Genomic DNA, 26,972 nt, shown 5'->3' with positions numbered 1-26,972 from the left:
TGCTTGCAGAATCTAATGCCCCATATATTGGGCCAGAGACAAAAAAAAAAAAAAAAAAAAAAAACCCATAAGCCTCTTTTCTCACCTGAAATGGTTTTCTACAGTTTTCAAATTCAGTAAGAGATGTCCTCAGGCAGAATTTCATTGAATTTCAGGGCCTAATCAGGCCTTTTTTTGGCAGTTGGTCAATCTTTGGATGGGCCAAATTCTGCCTGTGGACCCAGAGAGAAAAAAAGTAATCCTCAGGCCTCCCAGGTCTGACACAGAGGAGAGCAGAGACCCAGAGAGCACAGGAAAAGTTAAGGAACTTTCTCCAAATTACACAATGAGTTGCTGGTGGGGGGTCTTGTGATTCTTATTCTAAGGACTATCACTTTTCTACTACATCTCTTCCACAGGGGCCAATTAATAAAACTTCTCCTCTGGGAAACTGAGAAAAATGAGCCCAGTAAACTTCACTGGTCATTCTTTGCATACAAAGTACACAAAGGAGTTTACCAAGTTCCTCTCCAACAGGAAATCGTTTGTCTCTAAGAGCCAGGAAGAGGAGGCGGGAAGTGCTGAGTTTGCAACAGGGCATTGCAACACAGCCCAGTGTTTTTGTGGAAACGATGTTCCCCTAATCAAAACACGGTTGCATAAATGGACTCACTCCACTTAGGGGGAAAAGAAAGTTGTTTAAAGCCTATAAATGGGGACACACAACCCTGATTAATTTTTAAAGTTCTTTCTCCACTTTATTTTTTAGAAAGTAGCTAAAAATAAAGGTTTGAAACTTGAAATAATGCAAGCAAGTAAACACACACACACACACACACACACACACACACACACACACACACACACACACACACAGCTTTTCCCATATATGGCTGTGTTATTCTCCAGTCTTTGAAAAGGCCAAATGAAGAGATGGCCAACAACCAAAATAATCCTTCAGACATTTGAAAACGAGGAGAAAGAACTAGAAGAGCTGGTGAATGACAAACAATTGTGTGGCTCAATGGGGATAAATAACACCGAGAAGGATTAGTTGCCATAGTACTTTAAAAACATGGGCACATGCATTTTGACACTGGGCCCCTTCTATAAAGAGACTGTTTTGCCCTCTGGCCTCAGCACTGAGAAAACTACAACTGCAGTAATTTAACATAAAGGACTTAAAGAAGGAAACCAGTGCAGGGACATGACTGAAAATTTAATTAAGGCCCTTCTCAGTATAAAGTCTGTAAAGGAGATGAGGGAACATCTCAAGGTCAGAAGCAGCAGGGAGACTCGGGAAAGATTCAAATGAGATACAAGAGCATAAATAGCAGAGGTCGGCTCTGGAGGTCAGCTTCTTTGTGACAGATGGTTATTACCATGTCTTTTGGGTCCTAGGTGAAATGTCTCTGTAGAGAAGATTAACACATGCATGCCAAAAAAAAAAATGCCACCTTGTATGTATGAGTCGGGGGGTCACATTTTCACAGTGTTTTGTGGTTTTCAAGGCCGTGTCAGATGTAATCCTGGACATAAAGTAAAGCACCTGCCTTTCCTGATATGGAAACTGAGGCTCAGGGAGGCTAAATGAACTCTGCAAGTTCTATTATGGGTGGCTTTTTGTAAGCAGGCTGGGGTATCAACAGAAAGCAAAATCTCCCCACATGCAGGCCATGGATCTTTCAACTCAAAACCTTTGAAAGAACAGTGGCCAGACTGCCAAGTTTAGGTATGGATTGTGGCTCATCCACTAAGTCTCTGTGACTATGAAGTAGTCATTTCCCCTCTTCTGATTCTTATCCTGAACTGAGTATGACAGTGCCATCCTAGCCGGCAGAAGGTGGGTGGCAAGGGGGAAGAGAGAGACAAGTGTGAGCTGAGTCACTCTGCTTCCTACACTCATCTGTGAGTCTGTCCTTGCAAATCTCCAGATAGGACTGGCTGGAACCATCACCATTTCACTGATGGGGACAGCCGTTACAATACAGGGCAGAATACAACATGGAATCTAAAACAATGATTTCCAAAAGGTAAGACTGAAAAACCTCTTCAATCTCCCAGAAATATTGTAATGAAAATGACTGAAGAGACAACATGAATTCTAAATGTTCATCCCACTGCCTTTTTGTTTTTACTCCCTGAGGGATGGCACTTCCTCATGATGCTTTGGATTCTTTTTCTGAAAAGACATCCCGCTTTTTTTAGTGACCCTGCATGCTTCTCATGGTTTTCCCATGTCTGCCTATAAAGGTTTTCTATTTGGGTGCAGTCAATAATGATAATGAACAACAGCAAAGAAATAGCAGGCATTGTTTGCTGAGGGCCTACAATATACACTGTTGCAGAGCCCTTTTGGGCAACCTTCCATACTCTGTACAACTACCAGGTGAGGTCAGTATTACTTCCTCCACTTAATAGATAAGAAAACCAAGACTCAGAGAAGGTTAGTGACTTGACCAAGGAAGGCCATCTTAATAACCGCAGGGCTGGGATTGAAACCATTGTATGGCTAATTCCAAAGCCTGTTTTTTCTGTTCCTTTTGCATTATGAGGCCTCTAGTCAGTTTACTAAATGCATAAAGGACTCTGGGCAATGCTGCTTGTTTGTGATTTCTTCCCATCATTATCTTGCAGAATGGAATAACTTCCAGGTGGTCAGCTCTCCCACTGAAATCCCAGCTGCAGGGTAAGTCGGGTGGACATGAAGTGGGCTAGACAGATGGATGGCAAAGAGACCCCACATGCTTTCCCCCTGCATCAAAAGAATTGTGATTTTATTTCCAAATTACTAACCTGGTGAGGCACGAGCCCAAGAGAGGTCGGAGGCTCATTCATACGATCGTCACTGCTGCTGGCAATGGCATAGCCCCTGAGGACAGGAAACAATCAGAGCTGCTTATTTAATCCAAGTTTAACACATGGGAGGATGATGTAGCAGAAGTCCTCATAAGATTTATAAGGATAACTAAAATGCCCCTTGCTGGGCAGTGGAAGTTAGCAAAAAACTAATTTCCCTGGGACAAGAGGCAAGAAGAGTAATTTTAAAATGCATGGTTTGGAGTCAGAAAGACCCAAGTTTGTGACCATAGGCAAGCTACTTAACTTGTCTGTGCTTCAGGTCCATCATCTATAAAGTAGGAATGAGGGAGTTGTGATTAATAAATGAGGAATCGGCCAGATGTGGTGACTCACGCCTGTGAGCACTCTGGGAGGCCGAGGCCAGTGCATCATGAGGTCAGGAGTTTGAGACCAGCCTGGCCAACATAGTGAAACCCTCTCTCTACTAAAATACAAAAATTAGGCGGGCATGGTGATGCATGCCTGTAATCCCAGCTACTCAGGAGGCTGAGGGAGAACTGCTTGAACCCTGGAGGCAGAGGTTGCAGTGAGACGAGATCGTGACACTGCACTCCAGCCTGGGTGACACAGTGAGACTCTGTCTCAAAAAAAAAAAAAAGAGGAATCTACTACAATTGCCAAGTGCAATGTTTGGCATATGACAGGCCAATAAACAATTCACTTACTATGAGATAGTCTTGTCAAATATCACAGCACGTTTCTGTACTGTAAATTTGAAGTGGAAAATTTTCTAACCTTAACTGTCTGAGCTGACATGAATGCTAATGAAATGGAGGAAGAGGAAATAAAAGTGAAGAATGAATTGGGCAGAACCAATGCACTACTCTCTGAACAATGGAGTGAAACTTGTGTCACCAAAGAGATGTGACACAGGACCTGGTGTTTAACTATGACCAGGGCAAACGTAGTAGACAGAGGGTCAGCGTCAAGGAAGCATAAAATCAGCTCTCAAAGATTTTATTCCAAATATTTTCTGTCAGTGGGTAGCAATAAACTTAAATGACCGAGATAGCTAAGGTAGATGACAAAGAGGAAAGCAAAAAAACCCTGCTTTTCGTTTACCTCAGAGAACCCATACTAGTTACATATGCAACCGCAATTTTCAACTGCTGAGGAAAACTCTTAGTCACAGTCACACAAGAAATAGAATATTCATGTTCATTTGCATATTGGCTTTCTGAGAACTGGAAAAATAAGTCTTTCAAAAATTCGATTTTCTGCTGCCTGGACTGCAAACAGCATAACAAAATGGTTAAACATAGTTTGGCACCACACTGGTTAAGTTAAACCCTGGCTTTTCCATTTACTATGTAAATTTGGCCACTTAACTTATCCTCACTATGCCTCGATTTCCCCATCAAAACTGGGATTAATAATAATAGTTCTTTCCTAATAGGTTTGCTATGAAGACTAAAGGAGGCCGGGTGTGATGGCTCACGCCTGCAATCCCAGCACTTTGGGAGGCTGAGGCGGGTGGATCACCTCTGATTACTGAGGTCAGAGGTTCAAGACAAGCCTGACCAACATGGCGAAACCCCGTCTCTATTAACAATACAAAAATTAGCCAGGCATGGTGGTACATGCCTGTAATCCCAGCTACTTGGGAGGCTGAGGAAGGAAAATCATTTGAACCTGGGACACAGAGGTTGCAGTGAGCCAAAATCATGCCATTGCACTCCAACCTGGGCAAGAGTGAAACTCTGTCTCAAAAAAAAAAAAAAAAAAAAAAAAAACAGATTAAAGGAGGCAATATTTCTAAAGTGCTTAGAACAGTGCCTAGCACAAAGTAAGCACTATATAAGTGTTAGAAAAATAAAATAAACCATAATGAGTTTGTCCAGAAGGGTGCGGAAATGTGGCCCCAAAGGAAACATGTCAAGTTATCTCAGCCTAAAGAACCAGACCTACTTTTTCTAATCTTGTGTTTTTGAGGGTAAAGTGTAATTCTCTGAAAAGTCAGACTGAGAAAAGGCCAAGGTAGACACTGATGAATGACTGCCTACAAAAGCTTTGTTTAAATACTCATCTCCTACTAGCAAACTCACCCTTCTGGATGCTGCAAAACAGATACCATCAATTCCACAGCCAGGGCTCCTGCAATCATGGCCAGTCCTGGACGACTCACAGTGCACTGCTGGTCCAAGGTCCGGTCTCTGGTTGACTGCAAAGAAACAATCACTGATGTGTGCTGAACATTCTACTCCATTCAACTCTAGCTGTCTCAAGTATGAAACACCTCTGTGACAAAGCTTTAAAATATAACCAGATATTCATTGTTGGCAAAGAACATCCAGCCTCAAGTCATGTCATTTCTTGGGATTATCAAGATAAACAAAATATACAATTTAGGTAACTGAATGAGGTAATATGCTAAAAAGGATTAGCAGCGTAAACAAATTAGATTGGGGGATATCAACCAAAAATCGGAGCTTAGCTGCCTCATATAATGGAACTGCATCATGTGCTCCTTTAGGTGACTCAATTCAGTTCTACTGTGCTTGGTTGTTAAGTGACAGAGACACAGAAGAAACAATGATTTGAATAGTACAAGTGATTCTGCCCTGCTATTTTAACTGAGCTAACACCTCGGAGTGACTGTGAGATGGGAGCAATAATTTACTCTCCCTGCAGCCCTCAGTTCCTATGTGTCTCTCACAACGTGGGCATCACCTCTCTCTCAGTGTGATTCTAGGGTTTACTACAAGTATTTTTTTCCTACAACATGGCTCTAAACACAAGCCTTTGCTGGTTCAACCAAACAGATTCTAACCATCTAACTCTGGGTAAATTAAGGGGTTGTTAGGGATATTTTTGACACTATGAAAATTTTACCTTATAAGCAGATGAGACTTCACTGCAAGAGACCACTAATCATATTTGTTGGCAATAACTAAATAACAAGACCAGCTGTCTATTATAACACCATGATAGAGATCATCAAGCCATCCTTCTTCATATAAGAGAATGGTCATCTTCTTTTCTTTATATTGGGAGGACATAAAAGCCAGTTATCCAAAAGAGATATGAGTTATTAAGGAAAATGTTTTAAAACAAAGGAAAAATAGAGGGGAGTTTACAGAAAACATCTCTGCATTGCTTCCCTGGAATTATTATCAGTTCTGATAAAGGAATAGCCCTACAGACTAACTTGTATGAAGTCCTGAAAGCCATAGACTCTTAATTTGTACGGTGTGGTCTTGCTGTTCAAAGCATTGATGCACTTGACACACTTTGTGCTGTGAGTTGACAGGGAAAGTATTCTTCCTTCCCTTATTAGCATTGCCAGGGAAAATGCAAGACACTCAGCTAAATCTGAATTTCAGATAAATAAATTTTTAGTATAAATGGGTCTTGAATATTATTTGGGACATATACTAAAAAATTATTCATTACTAACTGAAATTCAAAATTAGCTGGGAATCCTATACTTTTACTCACCAAATCTGACAAACCTACACACCACTCCTATTTTGCAGAGGCAGAGGGAACCTAAGAGACTTTTTGGAATTACCTAGGAGGCAGTGTCAAGCCGTTGATGGAATCTGGTCTTTAGACTCCTCATTTGTAATACTGTCTTGACTAAGAGAAACACAGGAGACAATACTGAGTGCTATCAGGGACTGGTTGGCTGTGGTTTCCTCAACAAGCTTTCCAAAAATATGGTTTGTAGCTGCATTTGTATTGGTGAACAAGGAACAGCTGTAGAGTTGATGACGCCAGTCAAGGTTCATAGTGAGAGAATGCCATCCTCCCCAAATTGGAGAATTCTCTTTGTTAAAAGATAATTTTTAAATAGTCATAAGTGAAAGGGCTGTGTCTGTCTGCCTCAGTGCACAAGTTGGTCATAAAAAATATTTGGAACGATAGAGAAATCCACTTACATCTCCTGGGGCCACCACATCATTGCAGAAGTAACAGCCAAGCTTGTAACCAGGGATGTTCGCAAAAAGTGATGAGCCCAGGAGGTCAGCAGATGCCATAGGGTGGTTTGGACACAAGTCCCCAGCTCCTTGCTGCTTTGGTTTCTTCAGGCCATGTCTCATGACAACAAATGTGTCAAATCCCAAAGCAGCATTGATGACCAGCTGCAGGTTTCAAGGAATAAAAGAGCAGAGTTAAAAAACACATATAGCCACAAACTGTGGCTAATCCCATATTTGCTTAACTTTTTAAAATTTATTTTTTGCATGTAAGTGTAATTAGATTCTAAAAGCTAATGATGATAAAAGCTACCCACTACTGAGGGCTTATTAAGTACAAAAGACTTGATAAGTGAAGAACATAAATTATCTCATTTAATTTCATTTGAAACTCATAACAGACCAGGCATGGTGGCTCATACCTGTAATTAATCCCAGTACTTTGGGAGGCTGAGGCAGGCAGACTGTCTGAGCTCAAGAGTTCAAGACCAGCCTGGCAACATGATGAAACACTGTCTCTACTAAAAATACAAAAAATTAGCTGAGCATGGTGACATGTGCCAGTAGTCCCAGCTACTCAGGAGGCAGGTGCACGAGAAACGCTTGAACCTGGGAAGTGGAGGTTGCAGTGGGCCGAGATTATGCCACTGCACTCCAGCCTGGGCAACAGAGCAAGATTCTGTCAACACAACAACAAAAAACTCCTAACAAACATTTCTCATTTACAGATGAGGATACTGAAAGTCAGAGAAGTTAGTTCTATAACTTGCCCAAGGTCACTTACCTGGCAAGAGGTAGGTATATAAAACCAAGTCTACATAGTTCTCAAACCCATTCTTTCCACCATTATGCTATACTGTCACGTCCACATAGATTTTTTTTTTTTTTTTTGAGACGGAGTTTCGCTCTTGTTGCCCAGGCTGAAGTGCAATGGCACAGTCTCGGCTCACTGCAACCTCTGCCTCCCGGGTTCAAGTGAGTCTCCTGCCTCAGCCTCCCAAGTAGCTGGGATGACAAGCACCCACTATTAACGCCTGGCTAATTTTTATACTTTTAGTAGAGATGGGGTTTTGCTATGTTGGCCAGGCTTATCTTGAATTCCTGACCTCAAGTGATCACCCAGCCTCGGCCTCCCCAAGTGCTGGGATTACAGGTGTGAGCCACCGTGCCTGGCTTAGATCTGTTTATAACAGCTTTACTGAGATGTAATTCACATATCATATAATCCACCCTTCACATAGATTTTTTTTTTTTTTGAGACAGAGTCTTGCTCTGCCGCCCAGTCTGGAGTGCAGTGGCACAATCCCGGCTCACTGCAACCTCTGCCTCCTTGGTTCAAGTGATTCTCCTGCCTCAGCCTCCTGAGTAGCTGGGTGTGTGCCACCACACCCAGCTAATTTTTGTATCTTAGTAGAGACGGGGTTTCACCATGTTGGCCAGGATGGTCTTCATCTCTTGACCTCGTGATCTGCCCACCTCAGCCTTCCAAAGTGCTGGGATTACAGGCGTGAGTCACTGCACCTGGCCCAACTTTTTTTGGTATCCCAGTAGATGGACTTAGAGGCACATGCCACCATGCCTGGCTCCGCATAGTTTTTTTTTTTTTTTTTTTTTTTTCCAGACAGGATCTCCCTCTGTTGCACAGACTGGAATACAATGGCATGATCTCAGTTTACTGCAGCCTCAACCTCCCAGGCTCAAGTGATCTTCCTGCCTCAGCCTCCCGAGTAGCTAGGAGCACAAGTGTGTACTAACACACCTAGCTAATTTTTTGTCTTTTTTGTGGAGACAGTCTCACCATGTTGCCCAGGCTAGTCTCAAACTCCTGGGTCAAGCAATCTTCCCAAAGTGCTAGGATTACAGATGTGAGCCACCATGTCCAGCCCAACACATGAATTTTTTAGAAACTATTTTTTTATTATACTATAACAACTTTTCATAGTTCTAATTTAACTTATTATCCCAAATTTCTGATTATATAGAAAGTTTGAAAAATAAAGAATAACCATACTACAAAAGAAAACAAAAATCTCTCACAACCCACAGCTCAAAAAATTACTATTAATAGTTTGGGGTATTTCTTCCTACTATTTTCTCCCTTTCCCTCCCATTCTCTCTCTTTCTCTCTTCTTGCCCTCTTTCTCTCTCCTCTCTCAGTAGACAGATAAGTAGACAGATAGGAAGACATATATCAATGTTTATATATAAACATAATTAGTATAAAATATATATAATATTGTATCTTCTTTAATATAATGTGGCATTTTCCATCTTATTAAAATCCTTTGAAAACGTAACTGTGAATGGCTGCATACTATTCCATCATAGGTATGCACCATGATTTAGTTCACTATTGAATACTGTTGGCTCTTTTAGTTGTCATTGACCAAGTAGTAGTGAATAAGACAAAGTCTCTGACCTCTTGGAGCTTACATTTTAATGTAAATACAGTATACCTTTCAGTGTAGAGTATTTTTAATGTAAATACAGTATACCTTTCAGTGTAGAGTATCTCAGAAGATTATTATGAAAATTAAGCAGTAAATGATACCTATTACATTGGGTGATGGTGTGCAAAGCAAAGACAGTCTGAAGCAGAAGCCCTTTGGCACTGTGCTACCAGGTCACAAGCCACATCTCTGCCCTGGGGAAGGGAAGGTTAGGGACACTCCTTCCTCTGGGGTGGTGGTGCATTAAATTGTAATCGGAGCCGGTACCTACCTTTCTCTTGCTTGCAGCAATGACGGCAGGAAGCCACCGGCTCTCCCTGGTGTCCATCAACAGAAAAATGACATCATGGTTTTCGATGAGCTGCTCCAGTTGCTCCACATCCTTGCGGGCTTGCTCCAGAGTAACACTGGAGAAGTTCACTGGATGCCCAGGCATGGGGATGCTCATGTTGAATCCCATGGCATTCTATGGAAACATCAGGATGTAGTTATCTCTGGAGCAATGGCATAGGCAGTATCTCAGAGCCCACACTTTCCACAGCTGCCTGCACATACTTGTGGTCACTTACATGGGATCTCCCTGTGCACTATTATGCTGCACCCTTCCCATGTCCTCTCTCTTCTTTACCTCCGCATCCTAGACAACCTTGACCTATCACCCCAGGGCCCTGAGGCAAGGCAGGGCAGGGCAGAGCAGCGCATGGCAGCAAGCAGAGACATACGGATCTCAGTTCCAAAGTGGAGAGGGCACATTCTACCCGAGGTAAGAAGACACTGGAGAAAACTGTGTATCTTTGGCTCTTTCCAGCCATCCAAGGCCAAGAAATTTTATCACAGCACCTTCTGGCTACTCAAGTGCCTCTTTTTTTTTTTTTTTTTTTTTAAGACAAAGTCTTGCTCTATCACCTAGGCTAGATGGCAATGGCACAATCACAGCTCACTGTAGCCTTGACCTCTTGGGCTCAAGGGGTCCTCCCTCAGCTTCCCAAGCAGCCGGGACTACAGGCACACATCACCACACTTGGCTGATTTTTTATTTTTAGTAGAAATAAGGTCTCACTATGTTGCCTAGGCTGGTCTCAAATTCCTGGGCTCAAGGAATCCTCCTGCCTCAGCCTTCAAATTGCTGGGGGTTAGAATGACTGATGATCTTGTCTTAATCCTTCAAGGGTATATGCATTTAAAAAACCCAAATCCAAAAAATCTACTTGGCAACTTAGAGCCATAAAATCTACTTAGGAGTATGTAGATATTTTTGTCGGGGAAGGAGTTATGGTGGGTGACGGCAGAGTCTGGAACAGAGTAAGGCTTCACTCTGTCCAAACGCAGAAGCTGTCCAGCAACCTGAGTTCCCCTGAATTGGGATTTTTTACACAGGCTTTAGAACAGCTCTATAATCTGCCATCTGCCCCTTGATGACCTCATAATATTTTGGCACATTAACAGTGAGTCACATATGAGTGCTAATAATGAAGCCAAGGACACTGACTTTCCACAAAAAAAGAATGTGTTCTAGAATCATAAACTGTACCCTTAGCCCCTATATACCACTGGCCATAGGGAAGTGTTTGAAAACATCAGCTTTTTCACTCATTTGCCAAACCCCTCACCTACTGAAAAAATAGCTCAAGGGACAGGACAAGCAGATCTTTTTACAAATAAATACCAAATTTGTAGTTTGTGGATACTTTTTCATTATCTTCAACTTTAAACCTAATATCTGGAATTCAAAAGGAAGAGAAACAATTTCAAAAGGAATGAAAAAAGAGTGGAAAGCAAAGCAGGAAAGGATATCAGGCAGCAAGGATTTCAGGAAAAAGAAAGGTACACAAACACGTCCATTTTAACAATGAGACTAACACAACTATCAGGATCTCATTAATTAATATACTAAGTATTATGCACCTACCATGTACCAAATACTGTAATAGGCAATAATAAAAGCAAAAACAATACCTGCAATACCTTACTGGCATACTACAATTGACAAAGCATGTTAAATGGTGGTAGCTCGATCCAAAGAACTATTATGTATGTATTTTCATGACACCAAGATGGAAGCATAATTATGCAATACCAGTGCTGGACTTTTGAGTAATAAAGCAACTCTGCTAACCTAAATGAATCTCTACTTGCTAAAATTTCAGCCAGTAAGCTGACAAAAGAGCCCATCAGTTATGTCCACACCCCAGAGGCTGGAATTCAGCAACTTTCAACACAGTGGTTTTCTACTTGGCTGTATGTCAGAAGCACCTAGAAAGTATAATGCCCGGCCTTTTCCCCAGAACATTTAAATGGAAATCTCTGGGAATGAGCCCAGGCATCAGTATTTTCTATAATTCTCTTGATGATTCAAAGGGGTAATCAGGTTGAGGTATAATTTACATAAAGTGAAATACACAGATCTCACATGCACAGTTCAATATATTCTGACAAATGGTAGATTAACCACTGCATACAGCTACCGATATAGAGCATTTCCGTGACCCTAGAACATGCTCTTGTGCTCCTCCTCAGTCGGTCCCCACTTGCCCCCAGTAACAACTGTTCTGACTTCATTAGCCATAGATTAGACTATTCTAAACCCTCACATAAATGACATGCTAGGGCATATACTTGTCTGTGTTTGGCTTCTTTTGTTCAGCATAATGCTTTTGAGGTTCATTCATATTGTTAAGTATCAATAACACATTTATTTTGTGGTATAATTATACTACAATTTGCTTATCAATTCTGTTGATGGTGATTTGGGTTATTTCTAGATTTGGGCTATTTTGAATAAAGTTGCTATGGACACTTTTGTATAAGTATTTTCATGTATGTATATTTTCGTTTCTCTTAGGTAAAGATCTAAAAGTACAATTTCTGGGTCACAAGGTAGGCAGATGTTAAATTTCATGAGATTTCCAAAGTAGTTCTTTTACCAGCAAAGTATGAATGTTTTGGTTGCTCCACACCCTGACCACATTTAGCACTGTCAGTCTTCTTAATCTTAGCCATTTTGGTAGGTGTATAGTGATCTATCTCTCTGGTTTTAATTTGTATTTCCCTGATGACTATTGATGTTGAGCATTTTCACATGCTCACTAGCCATTCATAGATCTTCACTATTAATTAAGTACCTGTTCAAGCATTTTGCCCCTTAAAAAAAAAGTTGGTTTGTCTGTCTTCTTGAGTGGTAGGAGTTATCTTACGTATTCTGGATAAAAGAAGACTGTACCTGTCTTCTCAGTTTGGCTAGCTTTTTCATTCTTTGAAAGGCATCTTTTGAGAAGCTGAAGTTTTAAATTTTTAAAAAGTCAACTAAGTTACCATTTTTTATTTATGATATTTACTAGGTCCTAAGAAATCTTTATATATCACAAGACCACTAAGATGCTTTCTCCTAGAAACTTTATAGGGGCCATTCTGGGTGTCACTTAAGGGCTCAGAGTATTCAATGGTCTCTCCACTCTATATAGTTAGAACTCCAGTGTCTCTCAGCTCGCGTGAGCTCTGGAATCTCCATTCTGCTCATAGCTCTCTGATGGTGTTTTTAGCCTGGTCTGACAGAGTCAGCTGTGAGTACACACAGCTCACTACTCAGTTGAAGACTCAAGGTGCTACTGAGGCACTCCTGCGCACAGCTCCCTCATTTCTGGTACCATGTCCTGCAAATTCCAGCCACCTCAGCTGCTCTGAACTCTGGTTGTTTCTTCAGCTCACCAAGACCAAGAGTATCTCCCTGGGCTCCCACGGGCTATGGCATGGGCCAGAAAGTGCCTTCATGTAATAAGCTGGGAAAAATCTATCTTACGCTCTGTCTGGGACCGTGTCTTTCACAACCTACTATTCACTGTCTGAAAGTGTCATTTTATGTATTTTGTCCAGGTGTGTAACTGTTGATGGTGGCAGAGCTAGTCCAGTATCTGTTACTCATCAGGATTGAAGCAGATGTCCGGATTTGGGTTTTAAAACCTCAAGTGTGGCTCCATAATCCGACATCTTATTGCCTCAAATAGATGTTTGATTTATAAAAGATCAGTTGTTTTCGTATTCAATTAATTAATTCTTCCCCAGAATCAGGCGTGATCTTTGTAGCAGAGCAGTTATTTTCATATAATTTTATCATAGCTTTTTTTTGAGATGGAGTTTCGCTCTTGCTGCCCAGGCTGGAGTGCAATGGTGTGATCTCCATTCACCGCAACCTCTACCTCCTGGGTTCAAGCGATTCTCCTGCCGTAGCCTCCTGAGTAGCTGGGATTACAGGCATGTGCCTCCACACCAGGCTTATTTTGTATTTTTAGTAGAGATAGGGTTTCTCTATGTTGGTCAGGCTGGTCTTGAACTCCCGACCTCAGGTGATCCGCCCACCTCACTCTCCCAAAGTGCTGGGATTAGATATGAGCCACCACACTCGGCCTTATCATAGCATTTTTTTTTCTTTTCTTATTTTGGTTTATCATAGCTTTTTTAAAGGCACCTAGAAAGGGTCAATGTGACACCTATATTCTGGAGTAGAAGAGAAGGAATTACTCAACGAATACCATGTAGATAAAATGCAAGGGTTTCTTATGAGCTGACATTGAAGATACTTGAAGGTCTGGGGCCAGAATATGGTTAGTTTGGGTTAAATATATTTTAGACCAAAAACCAAAAGTCAACCTCTCTAGTTCTGAGGGAGTGTTTAAGGTATTTCAGACCAGCTATTCAGTGAAACCACCCTGTCCTTGAGGTCTGTCACCTAGGAGAAGCATGACCTCCTCATACACTTCTTTGTACTTCCCGTGTCAGTCCATTTCACATTGCTACAAAGGAATACTTGAGGCTGGGTAATGAAAAAATATATAAAACCTTTTTATAATGAAAAAAGGTTTATTTGGCTCATGGTTCTGCAGGTTGTACGAGAAGTATAGTGCTAGCATCTGTTTCTGATGAGGGAAGCTTCCACACATGGTGAAAGGTGAAGGTGGAGCAGGTGCATCACATGGCAAGAGAGGAAGCAAGAGAGATTCCAGGCTCTTTCAAACAATTAGCTCTTGCTTGAGTGAACTAGGAGATCGAGAACTCACTCATTAATGTGGGGAGGGCACCAAGCCATTCATGAGGGATCTACCTCCATGACCCAAACAGCTCCCACCAGGTCCCACCTCCAACAGTGAGGATCACATTTCAACATGAGATCTGGAGAGGACAAACATCCAAACCAAATCACTTCCTATGAATTTACTATTTCAAAATTTAAACATTTGTAAAGGGTCTATCGCCCATTTTCTTTTTCTTTTCCAAGTCAAATGTCACTGAACTTCAAGCACTGAGATTAGAATCTTGCAATAACTTAACAAGTTAGGGATGGCCCAAATGAGATAATCTTGCATTAATAAAACCAATTTTTCTAACTTTTTTCAGGTAACCAGCTATCTGGGAAGTCTGCATTTAACACAGCAAAAGGCCACTTTTCTACCCTGGAATGCTCCTCCTGGCCCCTGGCCTTTCCCACTACTCTCTGCTCCTTGCCTCCCTCCCCAAGATTCCTTCCCCTGATAAATTCCTTCAGAGCTTGGACTAAATGTCACTTCTAAGAATGCTTTCCTTGGACCCCCACACCTGCTCTTCTGTATTTCCTAAGCAATGTCTACTTATCCTTTTTAGCATTTAGCATTTCAATTCAATAAAATATAAGCTCGATGAGAGCAGAACCATGTCTTGTTCACTAAGGTCTAGCCTTTTCTCCATGTACTGGTATAAGAAAGGTGATGAGGCCGGGCCTGGTGGCTCATGCCTGTAATCCCAGCACTTTGGGAGGCTGAGGCATGTGGATCCCCTGAGGTCAGGAGATCAAGATCATCCTGTCCAACATGGTGAAACACTGTCTCTACTAAAAATACAAAAATTAGCTGGACATGGTAGCACGTGCCTGTAATTCCAGCTACTTGGGAGGCTGAGGCAGGAGAATCTCTTGAACCAGGGAGTGAGAGGTTGCAGTGAGCCAAGATCGCGCCACTGTACACCAGCCTGGGTGACAGAGCAAGACTCTGTCTCAAAAAAAGAAAAGAAAGGTGATAAGTATCCACTGAATGAAAAAACTACACTAAATCAAACATATAAGGAAAACCCCTTAAGGTTGGCTAACCAGTAAGTTAAATAGTTTCACAAGTATTTTTCATGAATGCGATGAATTACACTAGTATTTTGATGAGCTGTGTATATTATCTACTATTATTTATAAGGCATGAAGGATAAAAGTATAAAAGACTTGGACCCTGGCCTGGGGGACTTCATAGTCCAACAGGGAAAACAGAGCAACACGATGTAAGTGAGAAGGAAAAGGCTTGAAGATGGAGGGCTGTTTCCAGGAACAGTTGGACTTGCTGTCTCAGGCCCAGCATGACTCAGCCTCCTCTTCCTTGACCTCTATGTTTCAGCCACCCTGGTTTTCTTTCAGTTCCACAAAAGTACCATGCTCATCCTACCCAGGCATTTGAACAGAGAGCTCCACTACACTCAATCTAGCTGACTCCCACTCAACCTTCAGGGGTTTGTTTCCTCAAAAGTCTTCCCAGCCCACCCCTCATCTAGGTCAGGCCTACCTGTTATATATTCTCATGGCAACTGAGCTCCTGCTTCCTGAATGTATTACAATGTTAAGTATTTTTGAAATTATTTGTTAATGACCATCCCCCACTAGACTTTAAGCTCCACATAAGGGAGAGGAAACTATGCCTGTCTAGTTCCCCTGTCCCTAGAATATAGTAGGTCTTAAATACATTACCTGACAAACAAGTAAGCAATAGAATAACTAAACAAATAAACAGGGGGAAGGGGGAATTGTATTGGGTTACTGACAATGACTAGGATTTGGGTAAACAAAAATTTCAGGTATCTAATAAGTGACAGAGCTCAGGTTCAAAGCCAGGTCTGTCTGGAGGGAGGGTCCTGAAGGGAATTTATAATACTTCCAATGATAGATTAGATTTTTTTTTTACAGCTAGGGTCTCACTAGGTTGCCCAGGCTGGTTTCAAACTTCTGGCTTTAAGCAATCTCCTCCCACTTCAGCCTCCCAAAGCACTGGGATTATAAGCTTGAGCCACCGTGCACAGCCTAGACTGGATTATTCTTCCCAACTAGGCACCTCCTCCCTCTAGTAATGTTATATATCCCCACTCTTTGCAACATGACCTTTGCAAGACCTCCTACTAGGAGGAATACATCGACTAATGTCATTGACTTTGGCCTTGGTCCTGTGACTTGCTTTGGTAATAGAAATGGAAGACATCACACTGTACCGTTGTTGAGCTGAGACTTTAAGGCGTAATAATCACCAATCTTTTTAAGCTTATACTTTCTACCATAGGAAGAGTAGGACCCAAATGACTGTTCCTCCTCTAGCCTAGATTTTGAAAATAACACATACAATGGTCTGGAACCTGACTCGAAGCTATGTGGCTTATTGAATAAGTTCAGCCTAGTGACACAGCTGAACCACAGGCAACCTGCACACCCATGAATGTGAAATAAATGTTTGCAATTGTAAGCCACTGAGATTTTGGGATTGCGTGATATGAAATATTGTCACAGCAGAAACCTAACTAATATGCATGCCTACTCAATGACAGGGTTCCAACTTATTCTTTTTTTCTTCATTTTTGGGATGGAGTTTCGCTTTTGTTGCCTAGGCTGGAGTGCAATGGTGTGACCTTGTCTCACTGCAACCTCCGCCCCCCGGTACAAGCGATACTCCTGCCTCAGTCTCCTGAGTAGCTGGGATTACAGGCGCCTGCCATGACACTCAGCTAACTTTTTGTATTTTTAGTAGAGATGGGGTTTCACCATGTTGGCCAGGCTGGTCTTGAATTCCACACCTCAGGTGATCCACCCACCTCAGCCTCCCAAAGTGCTGCAATTACAGGCAAGAGCCACTATACCTGACCAGCTTATTTCTTTCAGCATCTAGCACACAGCTGGCTACATAGTGGGTGGTCAGTCAATACTGTTAAACCCAATAAATGGTGTTCCTCAGGGGCTCTGGTGAAATGGACAAAACATTAGCAGTGCTTCCAAAGGAAAGATTTTTTTTTTTTTTTTTGAGACGGAGTTTTGCTGTTGTTACCCAGGCTGGAGTGCAACGGTGCGATCTCGGCTCACCGCAAGCTCCGCCTCCTGGGTTCAAGCAATTCTCCTGCCTCAGCCTCCTGAGTAGCTGGGACTACAGGCGTGTGCCACCATGCCCAGCCAATTTTTGTATTTTTAGTAGAGACGGGGTTTCACCATGTTGACCAGGATGGTCTCGATCTCTTGACCTCATGATCCACCCGCCTCAGCCTCCCAAAGTGCTGGGATTATAGGCGTGAGCCACCGCGCCCAGCCAAAGCAAAGATTTTTAAAACGGATAAATCTAATACAAAGTGACTAAAGGGAGAAGCCTTGAGAAAATGGGCTTTTTTATTTTTTGGTTAGGACTGAGAACCTCTTCTGGCACTTTAAGTATAAGCAGATGCTTTGCAGACACCTAATCTAACTCCCGTCAGATAAACTGATTAAGTATTCAAGAGGTAGAATATCATTTGCTGGTTGGCCTTAAAAAAAGAAAATGTCAAGATTTTAAATCAAAGAAGTTGAATGACTTTTCTCTTGTTATCTGGTATTTCTAATGATATAACTCAAAAACCAGAGGCAGCTAGAGCAAAAAGCTAAACTTTCAGCCCAATCTTTCTTCTGCATGAAGACTTGCATTCCATTTAATTTCATAAACCTGTACTAAGTAACTACCAAGTATTCTGGTGATGGAGGAAAAACAGTATCTTAGATCTGAGCCACTGTAAATCTCTTTGGAACCAGGCAGGACATAAAAACATATGTACTCCTAAGTTCAACTTAAACTCATAATGCTTTGCAACCTACAAAACATTTCTTCATACATTCCTCATTTCGTTTTCACAAGAATATGTGAGACAGATTATTAATTATTATTATTATTTTTGAGACAAAGTCTCACTCTGTTGACCAGGCTGGAGTGCAGTGATGTAATCTTGGCTCACTGCAACCTCTGCCTCCTGGGTTCAAGTGATTCTCCTGCCTCAGCCTCCCAAGTAGCTGGAACTACAGGTGTGTACCACCACACCCAGCTAATTTTTGTATTTTTAAAGTAGAGACAGGGTTTCACCATATTGGCCAGGCTGGTCTCGAACTCCTGACCTCGTCATCCGCCCACCTCGGTCTCCCAAAGTGCTGGGATTACAGGCGTGAGCCACCAAGCCTGGTTTTATTATTTTTATTTTTTAGACAGGGTTTTGCCTTGTCGCCCAGGCTGGAGTGCAATGGCATGATCACAGCTCACGGTAGCTTTGACCTCCTAGGCTGAAGCAATCCTTTTGTTTCAGCCATCAGCGTAGATGGGACTACAGTTACAAACCACCACCATACCTGGCTAATTTTATTTTAAAGAGATAGGGGTCTCACTATGTTGCCCAGGCTGGTCTCAAACTCCTGGGCTCAAGTGAGCCTCCTGCCTTAGCCTTCCAAAGTGCTGGGACTGCAGGAATGAGCCACCATGCCTGGCCTGGTTGTTTTTTTATCCCTCTGAGATGAGGAAACAGAGGCTTAGCCACATGGCAAGTGCCTAGTGGAAAATGACAGATGTCTGACTCTCTTTCTTCAATGCCACAGGGCCTCATTTCTCAAGACTTAAACATTTATAGATATAACAGAAAACCTCTACAAAAGAATCAACATACCACTCCAGGGAATATTTTCTGGAGCCGGTCCGCTGCAGCCAGAGCCTTGGGCTTACCACTCCCTAGGCAATCTTCAAACTCATAAAGAGGCTGCCTCACAGGATTGGAGTAGGAGATCTTGGCATTGTCCACAAATGTGATGTGTCTCACGCCCCAACCCTGTGTGGAAACAGGAGATCATGGTGTGTTTCTGATAAGCATTTCACAGGGTGCTGTCTCTTGAAATCTCAAAAGGAGTCTTGCTTTGGAGAAGCTTGGGAAACTCAAAACAGAAGAAACTTCAGAAACTGAATTGTGCAAATTCAGTTTATGATAAACAGAATGTTGACTTTCCTTAAAAAAAAAACATAATTATATATTCAGTGCCTGGTTTCCTGCAGTAACGAGATTAAAAAATGTTAAAGTGGGACTAATAATTCATTATTTTTGACAGTGTCACCAAAGATTTGGAGGTGAATCCCATAAGAATTGTCTATGTTGTTGTTTTAAAAAGATTAGCAATAGCCCCTAAATGTCCTTGATTTCCCTTAAAGAATAATTAAGTGTAAATAACAACTATTCTTGAAACTCATTTAAAGCCTGAATGAACTCCTAAGAAAAAATGACTCACAAGTTATTTCCTACTGTATGATATTTTAGAACATTTTGTACCATTTATTCAAGAGGCAGAGCCTTATTAATAATCTGGAATTTAGGGAACAAGTCTATATTCTTAGAAATCATTTTCATGGTTTTATAGGCTTCAGTGATGTCTCCTATAACAGTTTTATAGAACCATACAATTTTAAAGGTGGTTGGGCTCTCTAAAATCCTTAGTCCAATTACTTTGTTTTACAGATGTGGAAACTGATGCCTGGGAGAGATAAGTGATTTGCTTAAGGCGTACATCTGGTTAATGGTGGGAATGAATGAGCTCTCCAAAGTTGCAACTCAATGAAGTTGCCTACTTCTTGGGGTAGGGTACAGTGGGTATATTGTAGTATATCATAAATAAGCATCAGTGACCTAAGAGATGTCCTGCCATGACTGGCTACAAGACTAAGATTTGGCTCTTATTTTAATATCTTTCCATTAGAAACTGAGAGACTCAATTAGATTGAAGGTTTCAGAGGTCCAGCCAACAAGGACCCACGATTCGTTTTCAGGGTTGAGAACAGGACAGAATCTGCCATTTAAAAGCACAGATTAGACTGGCTGTTTTGAAGCCCACTGGTAACCTTTGGTCTACCACCCAGTTTTGTAAATTATTTTCATCATCTAAGCAACCTACCACGGAGGGAGAATAAAGTCACTTATGCTTGCTTTGGGGATGTTTATTTCTGAAGTATTTTTGCATTCCTTAAAGCAACTGATGAATGGATAGCAAGAAAGGCAAACTGGGAACGTGCTGGGTAGTAGGAAGGAAGCCAGATACATTACAAACATGCCATAGGTTAGTCACATGCAAGTGTATTTGCACACTTAACTTTTGGTTTCCTGGAATGCTACACAGTTTAAATGGCTAATCTGCAAAGATTAAAGAAAATTACAATACTCAATGCTGGTGAGGATGTGGTAGGGAGAAAACCATCTTACTGACTGAGAATGTTAAAGTGGTCTAATCTTTCTGGAAATCAATTTGGCAATATGTTTCTAGAATCTTTTTTTTTTTTTTTCTGTGAAAAACATTTATTTTCTGAGAATCTAAAATCTGGACAAAGAGTACTGGACTTTAGAAAACGCCTACACAAAATTGCCTCATTTCTTCCCTAATACATTAATAATCTAAGAATAATGAAGTGAAAAAAAAACCCTTCAAAAATAACATTGCTCCAGTTGGTCTGCAGGTATGTGATTTAAAATATCCCTGTTCTATTGAGGTATCGGCTGCAAACTTTGGTAAAATTAGAAAAATTAACAAACCCTTTCAAAAAAAAAAAAATACAAAAACAGAAACAACCAACCCCTAACGTTATATCTTTCTTGGTACATATACAGTAAACTACAAAAAAAATTCATTTAGAAAATGTGTCCATTTAAAAAAAAAACCTCTCTTGTAAGTTAAAAAATTGAATTTAAATGATCTGTAAGACTCAAACTGTTCCCAAGCACCCACCCGGTGTCAGGAAGAACTGGATGACCGCAGATTCTAGAATCTGGTTGGCATTTTCAACAATTCAGTCCTAACAACAAAGACTGTCATCTTTGCAAAGGAGGAAGGAACCAAAGTCACTTGAACGTGGCTTCGTGTGCTGCCGTCCGTCTGTGGCCACCTTAATCGGACAGCATCAGCCACGCGCCTGGCCCCACGTGGAGCAGAGTCCCCTCGAGGCCATTTCTGTGCGGCCCCAGCTCCCTGCTCGCGTGGGCAAAGGACTTTTCACGCGGATCTCCGATGCCAAGCAGTCTGGCGGGGGATGGCTTTGAGGGAAAGGTTTGAACCGGGCCCGAGGTGTTTTCTCTTTTCCTTGACTTCAACAGACAGCTGAGCCACGCCACGCCATGCCACGCCACGGGCCACCACGGGGAACCATGTCACTGGACTTCAGATGCTACAAGGCCGTCAGGAAGATGCTTGCTCTGACCTTGGCCTTCTTAGAGCCAGTGGCAGCAGCTTCTGAGAACCTGACATCAGAAACGTAAACAGCCTCCACGCCACGAAGTTTCTGATTCCATCTTTAAAAAAGTCTTATGTTGTTTTGTCGAGAAATTGCAGGCTTTTATGTTTTCCAAAAAAAAAAGACACAAAATACTGACAAGTCCAACTTTTAGCCAGAATACATAAATTCCTGAAAATGTACAGATTTGAAAAATAAAAATTAAAAAAAAAAAAAAAAAGGAAGACGAACCTTTTTAGGGAACGGAGAGAACACTACCTGTTTAAGTTAAGCCCACTAAGAAGAACACCGAGGCCGATGAGAGAGCTCTCCGACACGTTTTCAGCAAAACGCCTGTCAAGAAGTACTTGGAGATCACCGGCTGTTGCCGTAGCTGGGGAAGAGCTGGTCTGCAGAGGCTGGTTCACCTGCATGGCAAAGCTCCGGCCCAGGTCATAGCGGCAGGCGGCGCAGCTCAACACCTGTGCCTGGAACGACCTGTCCAGGCAGTCCTTGCACACGTTGTGCTGACACACGGTCGTGATGGGCCAGAACACCAGCTCCTAACAGCAGATGCACTGGAACGCCTCCTCCACTTTACTCAGGAACATCTGGAACGGGCTGCCGCTCACTGGCCGGTCCTTGAGTGATGCCAGGACCTCATTCCACGGCTTGGCGTTGCTCTTCTCCTCTCTGATGAGGCTGCTCTGCTGGGCCGTGAGGCTGTAGGGCTCCACCTTGCTTTTCTTGGACGACCGGCGTGGGGACCCAGCCCTGCCTGGGCCACCTCCTGGTGACTTCCGCTTTCACTTGCCCTTGCCCGTCCTGGAGACTGAGAAGCCCCCCTCCTGCTCCTCCTCCTCCCTCTTCCTGTTCTCCTTCTCCCTCTCTGGGTTGGCCAGGGCCTCCAAGTAGCCGTCTGGATACTGCACGGTCAGCCCCAGCTTCTTGATCCGGTCCTTCCCCTCCTTCGTCCAAGGGCCGGGCTCGTCATCGTCCCTCCGCAGGAGATAGCGCCACACGAGAAACCCGGACTTCCCCTTCTCCGGCCAGTACTTCACCACCTTGTAGATGCCGTCGTACCGGTTGCCCTTGGCGGGGGTGTACTTGCTGTGCTTGCCGCCTTTGACGTTGCGCACCACCCTGACTGGCTTCCCCGACCGCCAGTCCTTGGCCTCGGCCCCTTCTTGGTCATTGATGGGAGCAAAGCAGTTGAGAGCCAGCGCCCTGTTGGTGTTGGTGAGGACCGAGGAACAGGACTGTTCCGCGGTCCTCTTGTTGCCGGAAAGATCTCGGCCACCACTACCTGTGTATGTGAAAAAATTCCCATGGTCCACATCATCCTCGTAGCCCCCGGTCAGGACGAGGGAGTACGCTCCATCGTTGCTCCGGCCGTGAATGCTGGCCACGTGCGGCTGATGGACGCCCGACTAGCTGACCTGGACATGGAACCGCCACATGGTGCCCACGGGGATGCCTGGGATGGGTCCGTAGTGGTTGGACGGGACGATGGTGCACTCCTTGGTGCGGCCCACACACGCCGTGCCCTTGCCCCAGTCCCGCTGTGAGGACGACGTGGCCGACGCCATCTTCGCCTTCTTTTTGCTCTCTCAGCCTCTCGCCCGCCAGCACCAACTTGCTGGCGTCATTCCGGCACTCAGGGCAGTACCACTCGTCCTCGCTGGGAACGCTGAGGGGCGGCTGCAGGCAGTAGATGTGGAAGGCCATGTCACACTCGTCACACATGAGCTGCTTATCAGGGTCCTGCCGGCCACCGCACAGGTGGCAGGCGCAGACCCGGCAGAGCTGGTTCACGTCATCCTTGCAGTGCTTGCAGGACGGCCCGCTCTTCCGTCTCATGGGGTTGCCGACCATGGGACTCCCTTCGCTGGGACGCTCGATCTTGAAGACTTCATCCACGAAGATGATCCGACAGTCGTTCAGAGAATCATCCCCGAGCACCACGTTGGCGTAGAGTTCCCGCGCCGTCCTGGTCTCGCGCTTCCTGGAGATCTCCGCGTCGTACCAGAAGCCCCGCTCCTTGGGGTTGTCGGGGTTGTAATTGAGCATGACCACCTGGCCCACCTCCACGTCCTGCCTCTTGATGATGGTCCGGGCGCGCACTCAGACGTCCCTGGAGCTCATCTGGACCACGCCGTTCTCTGAATAGTCATCGTATTTCACATTGTAAATGACGTCCTCCTCCAGTGCCGGGCTGGCCGTGGAGCTGCAGGGCTCATCCCAGGAGGGGGCCTTCCGCGTCACCCGGACTACCTGCGCCTCAAACCACGCCCCCATGTTCGTTTCCCGAGCATAGACGTACTCATTGACCTTGTACAGCCCCAGCTCCGTCTCATCTCACATGTCCTTGTCCGCCAGGCCCGCTTTGCTGTTGGTCTCAGCGGTCGCCTCGCCATGGGTGGAGGAGTTGTCCGACTCACTCTGGCCCAGGCAGCACCTGGAGTTGGTGTCGGAGAGCTCAGAGTTCCGCTCCTTGGCGCTGTGGGGAAGCACGAGGCTCTGGCGGACCAAGAGCTGAATGGTGTCGTTCAGGCGGACCTCATAGTCAAAGAGAGTGTAGCCATCCTCCATCTGTTTGCCTCTGTAGAACAGCCTCTGCAAGCCTGGCTCCACGTGGAACAGCTCCTGGATCTTCCGCCGCAGCTCCTCCATTCCACCTTGGTCAGCCTGGACAGCGAGTCCACCGTGTGGGTTTGCCTCCTGTCCATGGTCCGAACCTGGATCCACATGGTGTCAGTGCTCTCCGGTCACCGCGAACCCCTTGTCTGCCTGTGCGCCTGGCCCGGCTGGTGATGGTGATGGTGATGGAGCCGCGTGCGTGGCCCGGACCCCGCGCGGACGTGCGTGCGACTCGAAGTGCCCGCTCAGCAAACGCTGCCCACCGCGCTGCCAGCTGCTCTCTCTAGAATCTTAAGAATACCCATTATCCTATGACTTTCCAGCAATTTATTCTAAGAAATAATCTGACACACTGACCAGATGCAGTTACAAAGATGCTTTGCAGCACAATTTACAATTGTAAAAAACTGGAAACAATGTTAAATCTAAAGAGAAGGATAGAGTAAATTATGTTTCATCACATAAGAAGGCATATTCTATACTCATAAAGCTTTAGCAGGCATGGCAGTGAACTTGTGCAGTCCCGACTACTCGGGAGGCCGAGGTGGGAAGATTACAAGGTCCAGTCCAGCCTGGGCAACAAAGCGTCAAAAATAAAAAGAAAGCTTCATAGATAGATATCATTTTTAATGACATGCTAATTGGTAACAGCAAAGGACATTATTATATATCTAATAAAATGTTAAAATACATATTAAACATTGGAAAGTGACAAGTCTGCTTTATAACTTTTATACTTTACAAATTTTCTATAATGGCTTTATGTTGACTTTGCAATTTTGAAAAGTGATAGGAAAATCTAAGCATCTAATAATTCTAGAACCCAGAAAAAGACAGTAAAATAAATTTCACAAAAGGAGGGAAAAATTAATAAAAATAAAAGTAGATATTTATGAACCCGAAGGCAAAATGAGACAGAAAACAAAAATTGTAGAACTAATAAATAAAGTATTTAGTGCTCCAAAAAGACTGGTAAAATAGACAAGCCTCTCTAGCAAGGCTATGAGAAAAAAAGAAAAACCACAAATATACAACATTAGGAATATGGAAAGATTTTTAAAAAGAAGATTTAAAAATAAGAGAATACCATACATATTTTATGTCAATTAATTAATTAATTAATTCTTTTTTGAGATGGACTCTTGTTCTGTAGGCCAGGCTGGAGAGCAGTGGCGTGATCTTGGGTCACTGCAACCTCCGCCTCCTGGGTCCTGGTTCAAAAAATTCTCCTACCTCAGCCTTCAAAGTAGCTGGGATTACAGGCACGAGCCACCATACTCAGCTAATTTTTGTATTTTTTAGTAGAGACAGGGTTTCACCATGTTGGCCAGTCTGGTCTTGAACTCCTGACCTTGTGATCTGCCCACCTCAGCCTCCCAAAGTGCTGGGATTACAGGCATGAGCCACCACGCCCAGCCATATGTCAATTAATTTTTAAAGCTAGATGAAATGAATTATTTTCTAGGAAAACAAATGGACTCAAAAGCAGTACATAATCTAAAAAGGGGAGTCAACACAGAAACATCTGTAAAAGTTAACAAAGATTCCCACCACCCCCACTGCCCCAATCCACACAATTCTAAAATGCATCAGGTCCAGACGGATTTATAACTGATTTTTACCTAACCATCAAGGAACAGATAATTCATTTATTTAAACTGTTCTGGAGCTTAGAAAAAAGCAGAATGTTTTAAGTTTATATTATAAAGATAGCATAATGTTAGGTATAAAATATACAAAGATAAAAGAAGAAATAACATGACTATAAACCAATTTGACTTATGAATTGAGGTGTAAAATTTATTGATTGATTAATTGATTGGTTGATTGAGACAGGGTCTTGCTCTGTCACCCAGGCTGGAGTGCAGTGGCATGATCTTGGCTCAGTGCAGCCTCAACCTCCTGGAATGACGCAATGCTCCCACCTCAGCCTCCTGAGTAGCTGCAACTTCAGGTACATGCCACCACAGCCAGGCTAATTTGTGTGTGTGTGTGTGTGTGTGTGTGTGTGTGTGTGTATATATATATTTTTTTTTTTTATAGAGATGGGGTTTTGACATGTCCAGGCTGGTCTTGAACTCCTGAGCTCAAACGATCCACCTACCTTGGCCTCCCAAACTGCTGGGATTGCAGGCATGAGCCACCATAGTCCAGTAAGATATAAAATTTAAAAACAAAACATTACTAATTGAATTCAAGAGTATCTGAGAAGAGTAAGATACCATGTACAAGTAGGGTTTATTCTAGGAATGCTCAACATTAGAATACTTTGTCTTGATAGATGTAGTTGATAAAGCTCAACATTTCTGATGTAAACATGCAGAAACAGAAATCAACTTTAAATTATAAAGAATACTTACCAGAAACCAATATTAAAATTAAAAGTAAAAACAAGAGGCACTCTCATTAAAGTCAGCAACAAAACAAAGATGTCAACTCTCACTGCCATTCTTCTACATTACTGTAGAGTTCTAGCCAGTCTTAATAAGACAAGGAAAAGAACGATGTAAGTGGTGGTGAGGAATACTATCAACCTACAAATTTAAAAGAATCAAAAAATTCTTAGAACTAAGAGAGCTTAGACAGATGGCCAAAGATAAATATGCAAAATTCACTATTTTTCTTATATCCCAGTAATAGTCAACTGGAAAGTTTAACGGGAGAAACTATCTCTAAAGGAAAAAACATCATTAAATATGTAAAAATAAGATATTTAAACTAAATTAGATATGTGCAAGGCCTATATAAAGAAAATGCTACTGAAAGACAAAGATGATCTAATTAAATTAAGAGATACACCATGCTCCTAGGACTAAGGATTAATGTCATAA

The 26,972-nt window shown here is 43.0% G+C and overlaps 1 protein-coding gene and 1 pseudogene across 8 annotated transcripts in view; both read right to left on the bottom strand.

Annotated features, from left to right (window-relative positions):
* Positions 1–26,972, bottom strand: part of ATG7 (autophagy related 7) — a 277,334-nt gene that overhangs the window by 179,390 nt on the left and 70,972 nt on the right. For 7 of the 8 annotated variants that reach the window (XM_064362017.1, XM_064362022.1, XM_064362019.1 and 4 more), the window contains 5 exons: positions 18,926–19,084; positions 9,483–9,677; positions 6,723–6,926; positions 4,887–5,002; positions 2,776–2,851 (listed from right to left, as the gene is read on the bottom strand). In XM_064362017.1, coding sequence (XP_064218087.1) covers positions 2,776–2,851; positions 4,887–5,002; positions 6,723–6,926; positions 9,483–9,677; positions 18,926–19,084 — 750 coding nt within the window. The remainder of the gene's footprint in view (positions 1–2,775; positions 2,852–4,886; positions 5,003–6,722; positions 6,927–9,482; positions 9,678–18,925; positions 19,085–26,972) is intronic. The other variant, XM_064362023.1, reaches the window with a different exon arrangement.
* Positions 19,099–24,251, bottom strand: LOC105730694 (E3 ubiquitin-protein ligase UHRF1-like; annotated as a pseudogene).

Source organism: Aotus nancymaae, unplaced genomic scaffold, assembly GCF_030222135.1.
Source record: "Aotus nancymaae isolate 86718 unplaced genomic scaffold, 86718_ANA_hifiasm-v0.15.2.pri h1tg000046l, whole genome shotgun sequence".
Taxonomy (NCBI): Eukaryota; Metazoa; Chordata; class Mammalia; order Primates; family Aotidae; genus Aotus; species Aotus nancymaae.
Note: the sequence above shows the minus strand (reverse complement) of the source record. Positions and strands in the feature narration are given on the sequence as shown.